This window comes from Heliangelus exortis, chromosome 20 (genome assembly GCF_036169615.1).
Source record: "Heliangelus exortis chromosome 20, bHelExo1.hap1, whole genome shotgun sequence".
Taxonomy (NCBI): domain Eukaryota; kingdom Metazoa; phylum Chordata; class Aves; order Apodiformes; family Trochilidae; genus Heliangelus; species Heliangelus exortis.
In genome coordinates, this window is record NC_092441.1 from 6,793,555 (window position 1) to 6,809,431 (window position 15,877).

Here is a 15,877-nt window from a genome sequence, read left to right on the forward strand (position 1 = left end):
AGGGTGTGGGGGTTTTTTCCACATGCACAGTCATTTATGACAAAGGGGTGGGGAGAAGACACCCAAAGGGAGGAAGGTAGCTCACCCCTTCTGCTTCCCCACACCCTTGAGGGACCATTGCTGGGTGGATGTGGGATTTGCAGGAAAGATTTCTGGGGTTTTCATCTCCTTTTCTATCACTTACCATTTCTCACCCATTATGGTGAGGATCTGAAGCAACCACATCTCACTCTCACTTTGCCAGGTGAAATACTGGATCCAAGGGGACCCTGAGTCAGAAGCCCATCTCATTGATGTCAAAGCACCATCAGCACAGTTGAGTAACCTCTACCCCTTCTGTGACTACGAGATGCAAGTCTGTGCCTACAACTCCATGGGTGAAGGTGCTTACTCCGACATCGTCCACTGCCGCACGCTTGAGGATGGTGAGAGGCTCTGCACTTGGCTTCCCACCATGTGGGGGCAAGTTGGTGTCCACACACCCAGCATGGGGTCTGACCTTCTGATGGTCTTGTGGACAAGCACTGTGACCCAGCTATGATCTGGGGAGCTCTGGGCACCTGCATCTTCTGGCTCCTATCTGTGGTAACCTGGACACTTTGCTCTTGCCTTCCCAGTTCCCAGTGAGCCGGGACGCTTGGCTTTCAACGTTGTGTCTTCTACTGTGACCCAGCTGAGCTGGGCTGAGCCTGCAGAAACCAATGGGGAGATCACAGCTTATGAAGTCAGTTATGGACTCGTCAATGAGGACAACAGTAAGAGCTCATTTTCAGACCAGGCTGAGCCAGTCCCAAACAGCAGCAGAACCAGAATGGCTCCAAGCACTTTTCTTCTCAAAACTGGAGTGCAGAGGGGTCACTTCTTGAGTGAAGGAGTACAGAAAAATCACCCCTCAGGGTTTAACCCTGAAAAGCCTGAGTGCTTTCAGTTCCCATCTTCTTCCATAGCCTTTTATCTTAGAGGTCTTTTCCAACCTTGATGATTCTTTTGTGTTGTTTTTCATCTTAAACGTATTTTATAAGTCTGGACATAAGAGATTGGGGTGCCAGGAAGATGTTATTGGGTGATGAACCAGTAACAGGAGATCTCTGTTGTAGGTTGACTTCATCATTCAGTCTGGGAATTTCCCTGTGAGCAGCCCAAGTAGCTGCTGCACCTTGTCCCAGAGCCAGGCTACACCCTGACACCAAACCTCAGCCTGCCTGATGACCCAGGGTGGGATGCTGTGGGGTCCTCTCTATCTCAAGACCTCTTGGGTGATAGGTGTACATGTATTTGCAGTACCCATAGGCCCAATGAAGAAGGTGCTGGTTGAAGACCCAAAGAAGCGTATGGTGCTGATAGAAAACCTGCGGGAGTCCCAGCCCTATCGCTACATAGTGAAGGCCAGAAATGGGGCAGGATGGGGACCTGAGAGAGAAGCCACCATCAACCTGGCTACCCAGCCCAAGCGCCCGATGTCCAGTAAGTTTCCTGCCTTGCCTGGGTGGGGAGCAGGAGGGGGGCAGGAGCAGTGCTGAAGGTGTTCCCCCATCAGCCCGGCTGCTCCTCCACATCCCACCTGCTCAATGAATGCTGACAGCCAGCCTGAGCATGGGAGCCTTGTGTGATTTTAAGCTGTATACCTAATGGCACTTTCCACCTCTCCTCCAGTCCCCATCATCCCCGACGTGCCCATCATTGATGCAGAGGGAGGTGAGGACTATGACAGTTACCTGATGTACAGCACAGATGTGCTGCGCTCTCCAGCTGGCAGCAAGCATCCCAGCGTCTCTGATGACTCAGGTACGTTGCTCTGAGTTCTGCAAAGGTTGTTCTTAACATTTATTTTCCTTAACAACAGCTTTAAGCAACGAGCTTCACCTGCTCCTTTCCTCCTCATGGAGACTGGGAGAACCAAGTCATGGAGATGGTAGAGATCACCCTTTCCAAAGCACAGTAGCTGCATCCACGGAAACACTCGACTAGTCACAGTGTAAATAAGACGAGTGCCTCCTTGTCTTAGCCATGAGGCAGAGACATCTCAGCGTGGGGTGGGAGAGGAGCTTCTCATGGCCCTTCCTGCTCATCTTCCCTTCCTGTTGCCATTTGGCTGGACCACAAGAGTTGCTGTTCACAAACAAGCTCTCGCAAAGCTCAGACTTCTGAGTCCTTTGGATGTTCTCAGTCTTGGCCAAGCCAACAGGAAGGAACTTGCCAAGTGCTGGGAAGGTATTGCCCTCCCTTCCTCCATCCATTCCCTCTCTGGGTGAGGCTGGCTCCCTTGTCTTGTACAGAGATGATGAGGGGAAGGTGGTCCATAAGAGAAATGATGAAGCTTGTCAGCAGAATCTGAAGGGTTTTCCCTGGGTGGGGTTCTCCATGGTCTGGGATCCAGGAGTGAGTCCCTGGTCCTTCCAGAGAGCAAAGTAATAGAAACACCAAGAGTCTACCCATCCTGAGTGTGCATCAAAGGAGTGAGGAAACCTCTCCTGAGCAGAGGACAATTGTTGCAGACTCTTCATGACAGTGGCATGTGGTGGGGCTTTGACTCTCAACTTTAGTTGTGATGGACACAGGGCTACAAAACAGCCCTGGGGTTGAAGAACCCCACACATGTCATGTTCCCACCATCCTCCATCTACCAGTCACTTTATGGTTGCACCTCCAAAACTCATCAGCCAATACTTGGAGAGATGGGCCGTGAACTGGTGTCTTTCCCACTGGTGTCTGCCCCTTCCTCTCTCCAGCAAGCAGAACAAAACCAGTGGGTAGCCCACCCTGTCCCCTGCAGATCATGCCAACACCAGTGCTTGCGTTGTCCCAAAAGGCTCCAGGTGGAAATATGTGCAGTTGCTGGGAGAAGACTTGGATCTTCGCCGCATCACCTGGAGGCTCCCACCTGAAACCATTCCCCGCCTCTCTGGCAGCAGCCGCTTCTCCTCAGACACCGAGGGTCTCCTCCATGAGGAGGACAGCAACATGGCTACTGGCAGCCTGAGGAGGAGTGGGACACCCTGGCCCCAAGCAGGTGAAGGACAGCTTTGTTCCAGCACTGAGTTCCTGTCTGGTCCTGCTCTGAGCCAAGGGGCCAGCGCCTGGAGTCTGCCCCAGTATGTGTGCCCCTTCCTCCTCTCGTGTGCCCATCCTCGTGTTGGTGTGATGCACTGTTCAAGTCCTGTAATCTGCTTCCAAACTTTGTCCTGGTGTGTCTGCTCATGAGAGTGTCAAGGTAACCCCCATCTCGGCATGGACTTGGGAGCCTGCTAGCAAGTTGTTCTACAAAAGGCTGGACCTTCAAGGCAGTAGCAAACTCAGGTGATACCTGCTAAGTGCCACCTCCAAGGGCAGCTCTTCACCTTAATGAAGCCCTGAGCTTCTGGGGCAGATCTGCTGGACTGTTAAAAAGAAATCACTCTCTCATGGGCAGCTGATCTCCCCTGGTCTGCTGAGAAGGGGTGGAGTTTGTCAAGGACCAGAAAGAAGGAGCAGAGTTTGTTTTTCAGACCCAGCTGAGATGGGATCCAGAGTGAAATTTGGATTATTTTTTTTTCCTTCATAAAAGGCTTTTTTTTTCCTTCTTCCACTTTCTTTTTTAAGCCTTGGGATTATAAACATGTGCTTGTGTCTAAGGAGAGAGAACATGGCAAGAACCACAAGGCAGTGCCCCAGTGAGGCCGAGGTCTGGAGTTACCTTGGGCACCATGGGTGTCTCTAGTGCTGGGTGTAGGACAAAGTCTGCGTTTACCTATTTGTTTCCCCATCATCATGTTGGGTGACTGTGGCTTGTTTTAGATGTAGTGCTCCAGAGCAACTTTCCAGAGTGTCTGAAGCTGGGATGCAGCCAAGACAGAGCGCACCATGATGGCTCCTGCTTCCTCCCCATGGAAACTGGAGCAGCAGCCCTGTCCACAGTCATGTTCCTCACAGTGTGACTTCTTTCACAGAGCACTTGCTGAATGGCCGGGTGGACTTCTCCTTCCCTGGCAGTGGCAGTGGGACACTGACCAGGACAGCAAACACCAGCTACCACCAGCTGAGCCAACACATGCAGCAGGAGCACAGGGTGATGGGGAGCTCCTCGCTGACAAGAGAATACTCCACAATGATGATGGGGCACGGTGAGTACTGTGGTTGTGGGACCTGTCCTTTCCTTCCACCCCCATGACTGTCCTCGGACCCATGCACTCCAACAAGGGCACGTGTCTCTCCTTACCCTAACAGCACAGTTGCCTTTCAGCTCCATGTGTGTTCATCAGCTGTTGCTGACAGGAAGTTGTTAAAAGGCTCTTTAAATCTGATCCTTAAAAAAATCACCTGTGCAGGAGCCAGCACCCGGGCTGAACCCTCTCTGAAGTCTCCAATGGTGTTTTTCTGTTGCATTGCTTCTGTAGATTACCCGGGGACACTCCTCCCTCCCATCCATGAAGATGCTGGGAGGACAATCCCACAGCCCCGGGATGTGGGTTTCAAGAGCAGGGCAAAGGTGAAGGGTTACTACCCCAGCACTGGCTTTCGGGACTCTATAATCATGACTGATGGGTCTGCAGGGATTTGCAAGTACATAGGTACAGCTTTGTGCAGTGTCTCCTCCTCCCAGCCACACCCGAGCCACTCACTGGCTGTCTACGAGCTGTAGCCATCCGGTGCTCATCCTAAACTCTCCCCATGGCTTGCTGTGCACCACACTGATCTTCCTCCTGACCTGGCCCGTGCCTCCATCTCACCACCTTTCCATTTGCAGGTGACTTCAGCTGAATTTCAACCCACGTGAGCTGATTAACATTCAACCACTGCCACCACTGATCAGCTCATTATCCCTATCATCTTCATTTCTAACAAGCTTGTTCTTGGCTTTACCCCACAGGCCTTTGGAGGACTCTTGGGGAGAATGTGTGCTCCATATGAGATGTCCCTCTGCAAGCTGTTTGGCCAAAGCTATGTCAATGAGGGGTTTCAGTCCCTGGATGTCACCTGTGAACTTTGTGTCCAAGTGGGATGTGGTAAAGGGAGGTCCAGATTATACCCAGTCCTGGTTCTTGAACAGTGCCTGGAGGTGCCAGGGCCAATCTTAACTGAGCTACATCTGAAGATGTCTGTGAAGCTCCTGGCAGACTGGACAGGGTGCTTTGGGGTGAGCAAGAAGAGCCACATACAGCAGCCAGGTCCCTGCTCTGGTCTCCCTACCACACAGCCACAAAGCTTACCTTGACTTATCCCACACAAGGTTGGCACCCTAAGGCTGTGAGATTATTCCCAGTAGGTATACAGAACCACCCAGTCCCACCTCATGACAGGCCAGCTTGCAGAGATGACATCTCACCACATTCTCCCTGGACCATCAGGACCATCCCATGCTTGCGTGTGCCTCTCCCTCCTCCCTCCTAGATCCCTTACCCCCCAGACCCCAGATCTCCACTCTGATGTCTCCTTTTTGTCTCAGACTCCAGGCTACCACTGGGCATCCCTGACACCCCCACACGCCTGGTGTTCTCTGCCCTGGGACCCACCTCCCTGAAGGTGAGCTGGCAGGAACCACACTGCGAGAAGGAGGTGCAGGGCTACAGCGTACAGTACCAGCTCATCAATGGAGGTCAGTGAACAGGCAGACAGTGTCCACCAGGCAATTGGTGGTGGGAGTGTCTGGTGGTGAAGAGTACAATCTTGGGTCATCTTCTGGACAACTGGCTCTGGGTGACCCTACTTGAGCAGGAAGGGTTGGACCAGGTGACCTCCAGAGGTCCCTTCCAGCCTTAGCCATTCCAGGATTTGGGGACTGGTCCCAACTCTGCTTTTTGTGTAGCCTTGAGGAAATATCTCAACCACCCCACTCTAATTCCCCATTTTTTCTGTGGGGATAATTCCTGGGATTGCTTGAGAAGTCACCCCTCCCCCCAAAAAACCTTGGACTTATTCTTCACCAGCCCAAATATCTTAGTTGGAGGGCTTTTTCATCATGCTGGATTTGAAGGAAGAATTGGAATTAAGATCTCCTATTTTTACACCCTTCCCTGTGTGTCCCAGGAGAGGTGCACCGACTCACCATCCCCAGCCCCAGCCAGAACTCAGTGGTGGTAGAGGACCTGCTGCCCAACCACTCCTACATCTTCAAGGTGAAGGCACAGAGCGAGGAAGGTTGGGGCCCTGAGAGGGAAGGAGTCATCACCATAGAGTCCCAGGTGGACCCGCAGAGCCCGCTCAGCCCTGTACCAGGTGAGGTGGGTGGGGGACAGGAGAAGGGTAGCATTGATATCTCTGCTGTTGTCTACAGTGGTGGCTTTGCTGTTTTCTTCTGCTTTACACATCCTGACTGTTCCTTTCCTTCCTTTTGTTTAGAAATGGGACCTTCCTTCCCATGCACTCACCTTCCCCTGGTTGTTTAGACAGCTGAGACCTTTCAGCTCATTTTATAAATGCTGTGTGCAGATTTCTCCCCACCTTCTGTGGTGATGACCTCTTGCTCATGCCCCTGCAGGTTCACCCTTCACACTGAGCACACCCAGTGCTCCAGGACCCCTGGTGTTCACTGCCCTCAGCCCTGAATCCCTCCAGCTCAGCTGGGAGAGACCCCGCAAGCCCAATGGGTCCATCTTGGGCTATATGATCACCTGTGAGATGCTGCATGGAGGAGGTGTGTTACCAGTTCCCTCTGTAGGCAGCAACTTGCTGCATTTTTGCTGGGACCAGCAACAAAGATGTCTGCTTATGTTGGTGCAGATAAATCAGGTACTTGAGGCTGATTCCTGGCCTGGGAGCTACTGGACCCTGATGCTTTGTGGCATTGTGTGGTCTGGTGTAACAAATGTGGTGGGAAGAGGAAGGACCTGTAGCTTATTACAGCTCAAACCTAGTGGAGGTTGGATGTTGAAGATCACTGCTGTATTAAGCCACAGTTGTCTGGGCCCTGAGTAGAACTGGGAGTGATCAGAGTCTGTGGGTGGCACAAAGCTCAGGGAAAGCCAAGAGAGCAGCCAGAGTTGGGCAGCTCTGTATTGGGAGGACCATTGCTCCTGTTTGTCTTCACAACTGGTTGTCCTGTGTGGATTAGGAGAGCCCAGGAATATCTATGTTGAAGGAGACAATCCAGAAACTACTCTGACTGTGCCCCACCTGAGTGAGAACATCCCATACAAGTTCAAAGTGCAAGCCAAGACCACCCAAGGTTTTGGACCAGAGAGAGAAGGCATCATCACCATTGAATCTCAGGATGGAGGTACAGTACCATGTCTCTGTGAAGCTACAAATATAAGAAACCTCTCAGGGCAAAGAACACAGCTCTTTGCATCCCTGTCCAGCTCTGCTGGTGACTCCCTTTTCTGTGAAAGACTTGGAGACATTGTCTTCCATGAAGACAACACTGTGCCTTGTGACCACTTTCCCCATCTGGGTGCACTAAGTGAGAGATGATTGTTGAGAACCTGCCAGTGTTTAATTTATTATGAAATCTTTGTCTTATGCCTGTTTGTTCACAATACCTGGAGGTACCTTCTCCCAGTAAGACCTTCCCAGTCTTGTCTTTCCAGTTCCTCCTAAACCTGGCTCTGATGTCAGCAAGAAACCTCCTGAGCTGACTGTCGGTGCTCACTGTGCAGGGTTGAGAGGTTGGAAGCTCCTTGTTGTTTCCTGGCTGACTTGTCCCTTTTCCTTCCCTCAGGCACTTTCTCCCAGTTTGGAGGACAGCAGTACATGAGAGAAGACGTGTACAACTTCCCCACTGAATACGCCACCAAAACCAGCATCAGCCATTCCTCTCTGGATCCCCACTTCACAGGTAGGGGCTTGCTGTGTCTGCTTTGAAACCCTTGGAAAGCAAAGGATAATTCTGCTTGTCCAGAAGTCTTTTACCTCATCAAAGGCAGAGGCTCCATCAGGCAGGATTGATGGAGAGAACCAGACTCTTCCCTACACTGAGTCCCTGCTCAGCCCCAGGGGTAGCTGCAGTTGTTTCCCCATGTACTGCACACTCACAGAGGGAACTCTGAGCTTTCAAAGTTCCTCAGGGCTACCACTGAGGACTAAACCATAGCTCTTTCTACAAGGTTAGATCTCTTCAGTGCCTGAAAAAAAACAGAGAAGTGTGATGAGCATCTCTAATTACATCAGTGTAGTTTTCCCATGTTGTCCCACTTGATCTCATGGACTGGTAGGTTCATGCTGCATCACAGAGTTTGGGGAAGTATTGACTGACAGCAAAGTACTGAATCACTTGATCTGAAGAGGTTTTCCATCAGTGAAAGTGATATTTAAGGTGAAACCTCTGCCAGAAATCATCAGGTTGAGCTGATCCTATTCACTTAACAAGGTGTCCTGACCACTGAGCTTCTCATTGCAGATGGCATGCTCATGACAACCCAGCGAGTGGAGAGTGCCAGCAGCACCCTCACCAAACAGGTCACCAAAGAGTTTGTGAGCCGGACCGTGATGTCCAGTGGGACTCTCACCAAACAGATGGAGAGGCAGTTCTATGAGGCCTGAGCCAGGGCAGGCTCTCTGCCAGTGTGACGTTTGTTCAGATGACAGGAGTTCAGGAATGAGCCAAGGGTGCTTCATCCAGACACTGCCATGGTGCCTGGGCAGCTCCTCCTGTGGGCAGAGAACCACCATGGCACTTCAAGCTCTGGACATCACCTTTGGAGCCCAGCACACTCAAAGCTCTGGCGCAGTTGGCTCACCAGGTGTGTGCTCATCTTTTGGGACTTCTTCACCCTGTCCTGCTCTGCAGGGACTCAGCTCCATCTTCCATGAACAATCACCACTCCCTCCAATACTCACTCACTGCCCATCCTTCCAAATGCACCTGCTGAAACCTGGGTGTCTCGATGGCTCCAACCTCCCCAGATAAATAGAACAGAATGATTTATTCTCAGGTCCTCACTTTTGAGAGGATCCCAGCTGGTGGAATCCTGATTTATAGAGGGTCACCTTTCCTTCTTTTCTCCAGGCTCTTTGGCAACTTGTCTGTCCCCTGGAGATGGTTATTTTGTTGTGTTTGGGTTTCTTGTATGAGAGCTGCCAGGCAGGGGCTTGGGGGTGACCTGTGCTTTCTTACTTGTGCCTGTCCTTTGCTGCTAACATTTGGAACCACGATAGCAAAGCATTGCCTTTCACTCATTGCGTTACTCATGATGGCCTCTGGATGGATATTGTTTGCATACAATATTGTACAGTTTTCATAGTATATATAACAATATATATAAATGTATTTTATTATTTTATTTTTTAAAAAAGAGGTGGATGAGATCTGTGCTGAATGTGGTGGCCACACAGGGGCTATGGCTGCTCAAACATGTGATTAACTGGAAGAAATTAGTTCAGGACTTGATCCAGTTGTCACCAAAGCCTGTGGAAAGCCTGTTGATGAGCTGGTAGGCTCTGCCATAGGTCTTATACCCTCCAGCACTGGAGACTCCAGCAGAAAACTGCAAGTGGAAAGGCTGGGAGCTGCCTGGAGGTGAGGGATGGGGTGGCTCAGGCAGTGGTGCCTGGAGAAGGGAAGCGTGCCTGGGATTTCTTACATGGCTGGTGTGGAGAGCGTGAGATTTTGGGGCAGAAAATGATGGGTGTCTCCTTTGAAAGCCCTTTTGCCCAAAGGCAATGTCCATAAGGGGACCTGTGATCCCTCAGTAAGCACAAGGAAGAGCAAGCCTGGGCAGAGCAGGCGCCTTCATCATTCTGGACACGACTCTGAGCCTGCCTCAGATTTAGCTGTCCTCACGCAGTGCCAGCTGCAGGGCTGAGCTGAGACCTTGCTGGGCTCCAGTTCCCCAGCTCTGGGCACCATGCCTGGCGTCTGGCTGCCCTCTGCCAAGGAGAACAATGGGGCTGGAGGTCTTGCCGAGCAGCACGTTTCCCTGGCTACACGGGAGCAGGCGAGGAGCCTGCTGAAAGCTGGGATCCTGCCCCAAGCAGCAGCTGCTGCCATTCAGCAGCAGAGCTTCCAACCAAAACAGCAGCTGCACGGTCTCCCTGGCAGCATCACCTGATTTGATCTGACACTGGACATTGGCTGTTTTGTTTTTGGTTGGGGATTTTTGGTTTGGTTTTTCGTTTAGGTTTGTGGGTTTTTGTGGTTTGTTTTTGTGGTTTTGGTTTGTGTGTGTGTGTGTGTGTGTGTGTGTGTGTGTGTGTTTATTATTCTAATTTTTTTGACTCGGAGGAAGATTTCCCACCACTGACAACACCAAGAGATCCCTCTCCTCTCCAGGCTGCTCATTTGAGTGGGATGGGTTGAATGTGTTTACACCAAAGACACATGTGGGTGGGTAAAGTCCATGGGAGTGTGTCCAGGACTGCAGCTGGAGCTAGGTCAGTCTTGAACTTGGGTCCAGTGATACTTCACCCAGCCCTGTGCTTTCACTGTGCCTTCAAGCAGCACTCACTTGTCCTGAGCAGGTACCAGAGCCCCACTTCCAGGCATTTTACCCAAAGATTATGCTGTTATTCAAGAGGAAAGCACAGCTCTTCAGCTGCTGCTCCCCAGGACATCGCCACATCCAAGGCACTGCACACCTAACCCATGCCTCACACTCCCACAGGGTCACTTTTTCATTTTCATCTGATCGTTTGGGTTAATGGTGCTTCAAGCTCTCCAAGGTGGACCCAGCAGCCTACTCTTACAGTAGGTCTTTGGTCAGGTGCCACACTCAATAAATGTTTTCCCTACAATCTCTCTCTTCCTTTTTCTTCAGAAAAATAATAATTGGGGAAAAAAAAAAAAAATCATTCCACTCCACTACCTTCCATCTGCAGCAGCAGATGCTCATGTGTCAGAAGCAAATACCCAAGCAGGGGTTTCTGCCAAGTGTCAGAGCCTGCTGCTTTTCCACCATCATCCCCTCCTGCTACTGCAGCATTCCTGGACCCTGGGTCCTCACTAATGGCTCATTACCCCAGTGCAAACTGGAGTTAAACCAGTCTCCTCCGAGGAAAGGTTTCCCATGCACTTTCAGAACTTGGCTCAGGTGGACACAGAATGACTTTGTAAATGTTCTGCATTTATTAGGCAAATGATGCAGACAGACAAATTGGCTCCCTTGTGAAGTGAAGAAAGCAGCAGCCACCCCCAGGGAGGCAATCCCAGCCCAGGTGAGCTGGTGGCTCTTCTACAGGGGCAGCAGCTTTGCCCCTCCGGAGGGTTTGGTGAGGTAGAAGGTGGCTGTGCCGCTGTATTTCTCCTAGGAGACAAGAAGAGCAGTGATGCTGGTGCTTGGTGGCCCCACCAAGCAAGGGGCCAGGCTGGGGCATGGTGGAGCCAGGTGGGGAGGAAGGCCTGGCTCGTCAGTCCAGCTGGTCCAACACCAGCCATGCGAGATATTTTTGTTGAGATATCTGTGCTGTCCTGGGGTCCCTCGGTCCACCCACAACATGGCCAGGGATACTAGCAACACATCTCCAAGCTGACCCTTCAGCAGCCCCTTACTGGATCATCCTCCATCAGTTTTTCCAACAGGTTTTGCCTCGGCTGGTGCCACTGACCTCCACAGCCCCTGGCAGCAGCAGAGCACCCCCCACCAGCTCTACCTGGTCCTTCCTCAGCTCTGCTTTTCTACAAACTCATCCAATGGTCACTGGTCTTTGTTTTGGAGAACTTAAGGGTAAGTTCCACACTCACCCTATCTACTCCCTTTGCTGTTTTGTAACTCCTGGTCAGGTTCCCTCCCTCCCAGCTTATCAGACAGCAGAGGCACAGCTCTTTCGGTCTCCCTCCTTGTTTCACAACACCTACCTCTGTCCCTTTTTTATCTCCCAACCCCTAAGGTCCCACTGTGATCTCATGTAACAGCAGAAAGAGGTTCTGCCTCATTCCCAGACCCTGTTTTTAACATCCCCCTTTTGCTGGTGTTTTTAGCCATCAGTGCATGCTGAGCAGCTGTTTTAGAGCACACTGATGACAGCACTGATCTTTTCTGGGCTGTTACTGCTGACATTAAGCTCAGCATTGCCTAAGCTCAGCTTTGACTACTTTTCCCTAGATTTTGCCTTGCCAAAGCTCAGCAGCATCTTTTCCCTCACTTTCTGAGTGCAGTGAGGTCCCTGGGCAATGCTCTGTGACCAGCACAGTGCTGAGCTGCCTGCAAGAGCTTCACAGCATCAACAGACTTGGGACTATCTCTGAGGCACCTGATGGACTGCACCAACAGCATCCCCAGGTCATGCCTAGAATCTTTAAGTTGATCTCCTGGCACTTTTCTGCAGCATACCTGGATGTGGTGCTGGGCTCTCTCTGCAGCCCCAGCCTCCAGCAGTGTCACTGTGCAGCCTCCAAAGCCTCCCCCAGTCATCCTGCTGCCATAAACCCCATCGACCTCCAGGGCTGCTGCCACCAGCTCATCCAACTCTGGGCAGCTCACTTCGTAGTTGTCCCTGGAGAGATGACACCCATGGTCAGCCCTGTCCTGCACTGGGGCCATAGCCCCTGCACCACGAAGGGCTGAAACACGTGTTGTGGTGCATCCATGGCCACAACAAACTGCACCAATGCAGGATGCTGCAGATCCCAGTCCTGCTCTCTGCCTTTAAGTGCACATGGTGCAAGGCCGTGAGCACCAGGAGCCTGCTGGGTGCTGCTGTGAGCAGCCACATCTGTAATTTATGACTGTCTCCTCCCAGCATCCCTCAGAGCACAAGCCTGTGGGGTTTTTTTAAAAACTACCTGGCAGGCTGACCTGTGAGAGACACTGGGCAGGACATGGTGCTGGCTGCCCCCAGTGATGCACCCACAGGTCAGAGAACCCCATGAGAACTTTTATGCTGGTGGCCCTGGCATAGCTTGCCCTGCCCTGCCTGGTGGTACATCCTCACCTGAGGGAGTTATGACTCTCCACCATCAGCCTCCCAAACGTTCTGTAGTCCTTGTCCCGCAGCGCCTGAGCTGCCTGGGCTGTCCGTGCTATCTCACCGATGACGTGCCTGGCCCGCAAGTACACCTCCTCACCCAGCTGGCTCCTGGCCACTGCAGAGACACACGTATCCCTGCAGCAAAGCCCCTGAGGTCTGAGGGATGCTGCTGGGGTGAGCACAGCTGCATCCTGCAACCATCCTGTGCCAGAGCTTCTCTAACTCGCAGCACGCTCCCATCACAGTGGGGGATCTGCCTCAGGTGCTGCCCCACAATCTCAGCCCGTGCCATCTGGAACTGTCCCCACCTTCCAGCTCGGCCATGGTGGCATCTCTCAGGCTGGCCTTGCCCAGCACTGCTGCTGCCTCCTCACACTGCCGCCGGCGCGTGGGGTACTCGCTGCCCGTCAGCGTGTGCCGCACATTGGAGTTGGTGATGAGGATGGCCAAGCTGGCGTCGGTCAGTGGGACAAGGACAGTCTCCAGGGACCTGCAGCAAGAGCTCAGCACAGGCCGTGTGTCTGTTCCCCTGCCCTCTCCAGCCCTCAGCCACCTGGGAGAGGCCACGTGGCAGGGAGCTGCTGCCCCATGGAGGCGAAGTCCAAGTGGTTTATGATTTCACTCAAGCATTTCACTCCCTCCCAATTATTAGTCCCATAACAGACCCTAATGGCATTGCAGGCAAGACAGCCCAGGCAAAAAGCAGAAAGGATGCAGGAGGAGGGATCAAGACACAGGAATTAAACTGCAGGGACCCCCAGCCCTGCCCTGAGATTCTGAATGGTTGACCCTCTCCCTGCACTACTGCATTCATTTCGTGGCTGTGGTACCAGCCTGTCCCCACCTGCCCAAGGAGAAGGCATGGCACACTGAGCTGGGCTCTGACCTGCAGTCGATGAGCAGTGCATGGCCTTCCTTGCCCATGACAGATATGAACTGGTCCATGATCCCACAGGGCATGCCAGCAAACACGTGCTCTGCTTTCTGGCAGGCCATCGCCTTGGCTACCAAATCCCCATCATCTGTGCCAGAGCAGAGAGACACAGATTAGCAACTCCGGGATCTTTGCCCCTTGCCCTGGGAGCAAACATGAAGGTAAAGGGCTGCTTTTCCTGTGGAATGGGAAAAGCCTTACCAGGGCAGAGCTGCTGGAGGAAGGTGTAAGTAGCCACCTCCAGAGCAGCTGAGCTGGAGAGGCCCCCGCCCAGGGGGATGTCACTGGCCACCACAGCACTGAAGCCTGGCACAGGACCACCTGCAGGAACAGAAGGGAGGAGGGGTGCTATGAGCTCCTGGAGGGCTGGAGGCAGCCCTGCCCCACAGCTCACGGGAAACAGATCCCAACAGAAAGGCCCCCCTCCTGCTATTCTGATATCCCATTTTAGGGTGACCCATGGCAGAATGTGACCCAGGCATCCCCCGTGCTCAAGCACCAGGGGCTTTGGAGCTGAGAGTGTCTCTACTGGATCCTGGCTCCAACAGCAGCTCTGGGGTTATGCAGGCGCTGAAAGAACCCCTGGAGCACACCAAAAGTGGAGCACTGAGCACCATCCCCACGCAAGGAGGGGGGCCTTACCCCGATAGTGCTGGATGACACCTTTGATGTAATTGGCCCATCGAGGTGGCCCCGGGCTCAGAGGGCTGCCTTGGCAGGGAGCCAGGAACTGCACCCTGTGAGGCTCATCTGCCTCCACTGCGGTGGTGATGATGGAGATGGTCCCATCCTGTGTGGGGGATCCCACCAGCACTGTCCCCATCTGCAGGGCCTGGGAGAGGCAAAGGTGGGCTCAGACCCTGCAGCATCTCTTGGAGCATCCCCACTGGTGGCTGGGGACAGCTATGTGGCTGTGTCACCCACACCCAGCAGCACCCAACACGTGTTCCCCTTAACCCTGTCCTTACAGAGCTGTCAGCTCCCGCTGCACACTCTGGCTTGTCACAGCATTGCACTTTCTGGCTATTTAATGCCACACAGGGTCAGCCTTAGCACAGAAATGTGGTGACCAACCGCCCCAGCTCAGCTCCAGGGTGCTGGCTGCTGGGCTCTGGAGGAGTGAAAGCCCACGACAAGAACGAGAGACTTCGGGAAGTTTTCATGCCTGCAGAGGAATTCAGCTGACCTGCTCCCACGCTCCCCGGCCTCAAAATAATTAGCTGTGTGTTTGATTTAGGACCGAGCAGGGGCTTCCTAGGCTAGCTGCAGGAGGGCAGGAAGCTCCAGCTGCTTTGAACCATCGCTGCTACCAAAATATTGCTCTCCAGAAAGGAAAGATTCTTTGTCGGGGTTGCAGAAAAGAGGCGATCGGAGAGGGGGAATCACGTCCCCTGGCAGTGAGTTAGGAGCCGCTCTGCGGGGAGCTGCCCCGCTGCCGGGAGCGCTTGCGGATCCCAGAGAATCCTGTAGTGTTCTGGGGGAGGGATCCCAGCACAGGGAGGGGGGAGACGGCGGCCGGGCATCCCAAGAGGCTGAATGGAGGACCCGGAAGGGTAACAGCGCGAAATCGCGGCGCCGAGACGATGGAACACAACCCTTACCACGGGCAGCACGAAGCCACCGTTGTAGTCGGTGTGCTCGCCGATGAGGTTGACCCGGCCGGGGGCCCACACCGCCAGCACCGCCGCCCCCCCGAAAGCCGCTTCGTGCGCCCGGAGCGCTGCCGCCAGCAGCGGGAGAGACCCTGCCTCCGCCATGGTCGCTCCACTCCGCCCTGCACCGCCCTCGGACCCGCTCCGCCCCCGGTGCCGGTCCGGGTGCCGCTCCGCTGGTGGCCGAGCTGGAACTCGTTGGGCTGAAGGGCTGTGGGGGCTGGGAGGTAACTCGGGGGGCAACTGGTGGGGTAACTGTGGGACCCTTCCTGGCCCTGGCAGCCCCTCCCCTCGGGCCGTGTTGCTGCCTCGGAAACGCTGTTGGTGTTTTTCTATAGGCAGGGCGAGAATCATGCACACCTGTACACAGCTGTGCACACTTGTACACACATGTACACAGCTGTACCTGCGGGTGCCTGCAGTAGTGCCGCTGCCGGGGAGTATTTGACACGCGTATCTATACCCATACCCCTAC

The 15,877-nt window shown here is 53.4% G+C and overlaps 2 protein-coding genes across 9 annotated transcripts in view; one reads left to right on the forward strand and one right to left on the reverse strand.

Annotated features, from left to right (window-relative positions):
* Positions 1-10,644, forward strand: part of ITGB4 (integrin subunit beta 4) — a 29,297-nt gene extending 18,653 nt beyond the window's left edge. For 4 of the 6 annotated variants that reach the window (XM_071764552.1, XM_071764551.1, XM_071764548.1 and 1 more), the window contains exons 29-41: positions 245-425; positions 618-755; positions 1,282-1,464; positions 1,654-1,785; positions 2,810-3,010; positions 3,927-4,100; positions 4,374-4,547; positions 5,423-5,572; positions 6,004-6,192; positions 6,455-6,610; positions 7,028-7,192; positions 7,634-7,750; positions 8,312-10,644. In XM_071764552.1, the coding sequence (XP_071620653.1) occupies positions 245-425; positions 618-755; positions 1,282-1,464; positions 1,654-1,785; positions 2,810-3,010; positions 3,927-4,100; positions 4,374-4,547; positions 5,423-5,572; positions 6,004-6,192; positions 6,455-6,610; positions 7,028-7,192; positions 7,634-7,750; positions 8,312-8,454 (2,103 nt within the window). In that variant the 3' untranslated portion in view covers positions 8,455-10,644. The remainder of the gene's footprint in view (positions 1-244; positions 426-617; positions 756-1,281; positions 1,465-1,653; positions 1,786-2,809; positions 3,011-3,926; positions 4,101-4,373; positions 4,548-5,422; positions 5,573-6,003; positions 6,193-6,454; positions 6,611-7,027; positions 7,193-7,633; positions 7,751-8,311) is intronic. The other 2 variants (XM_071764553.1, XM_071764554.1) reach the window with 2 other exon arrangements.
* Positions 10,645-10,952: 308 nt separating this feature from the next.
* Positions 10,953-15,756, reverse strand: GALK1 (galactokinase 1). Of its 3 annotated transcripts, none has more exons than XM_071764581.1 (8): positions 15,352-15,756; positions 14,393-14,582; positions 13,952-14,071; positions 13,703-13,838; positions 13,125-13,306; positions 12,781-12,931; positions 12,180-12,342; positions 10,953-11,153 (listed from the first exon to the last, which is right to left on the reverse strand). In XM_071764581.1, exons 1-8 carry the CDS (start codon positions 15,754-15,756, stop codon positions 11,082-11,084), a joined length of 1,419 nt encoding a protein of 472 aa, XP_071620682.1. In that variant the 3' UTR covers positions 10,953-11,081. The 3 variants fall into 3 exon arrangements, with proteins under 3 accessions (XP_071620682.1, XP_071620681.1, XP_071620679.1); XM_071764580.1 differs by having other exon boundaries at positions 13,125-13,369; XM_071764578.1 differs by having other exon boundaries at positions 13,125-13,369; positions 13,661-13,838.
* Between the last annotated feature and the right edge of the window lie 121 nt (positions 15,757-15,877).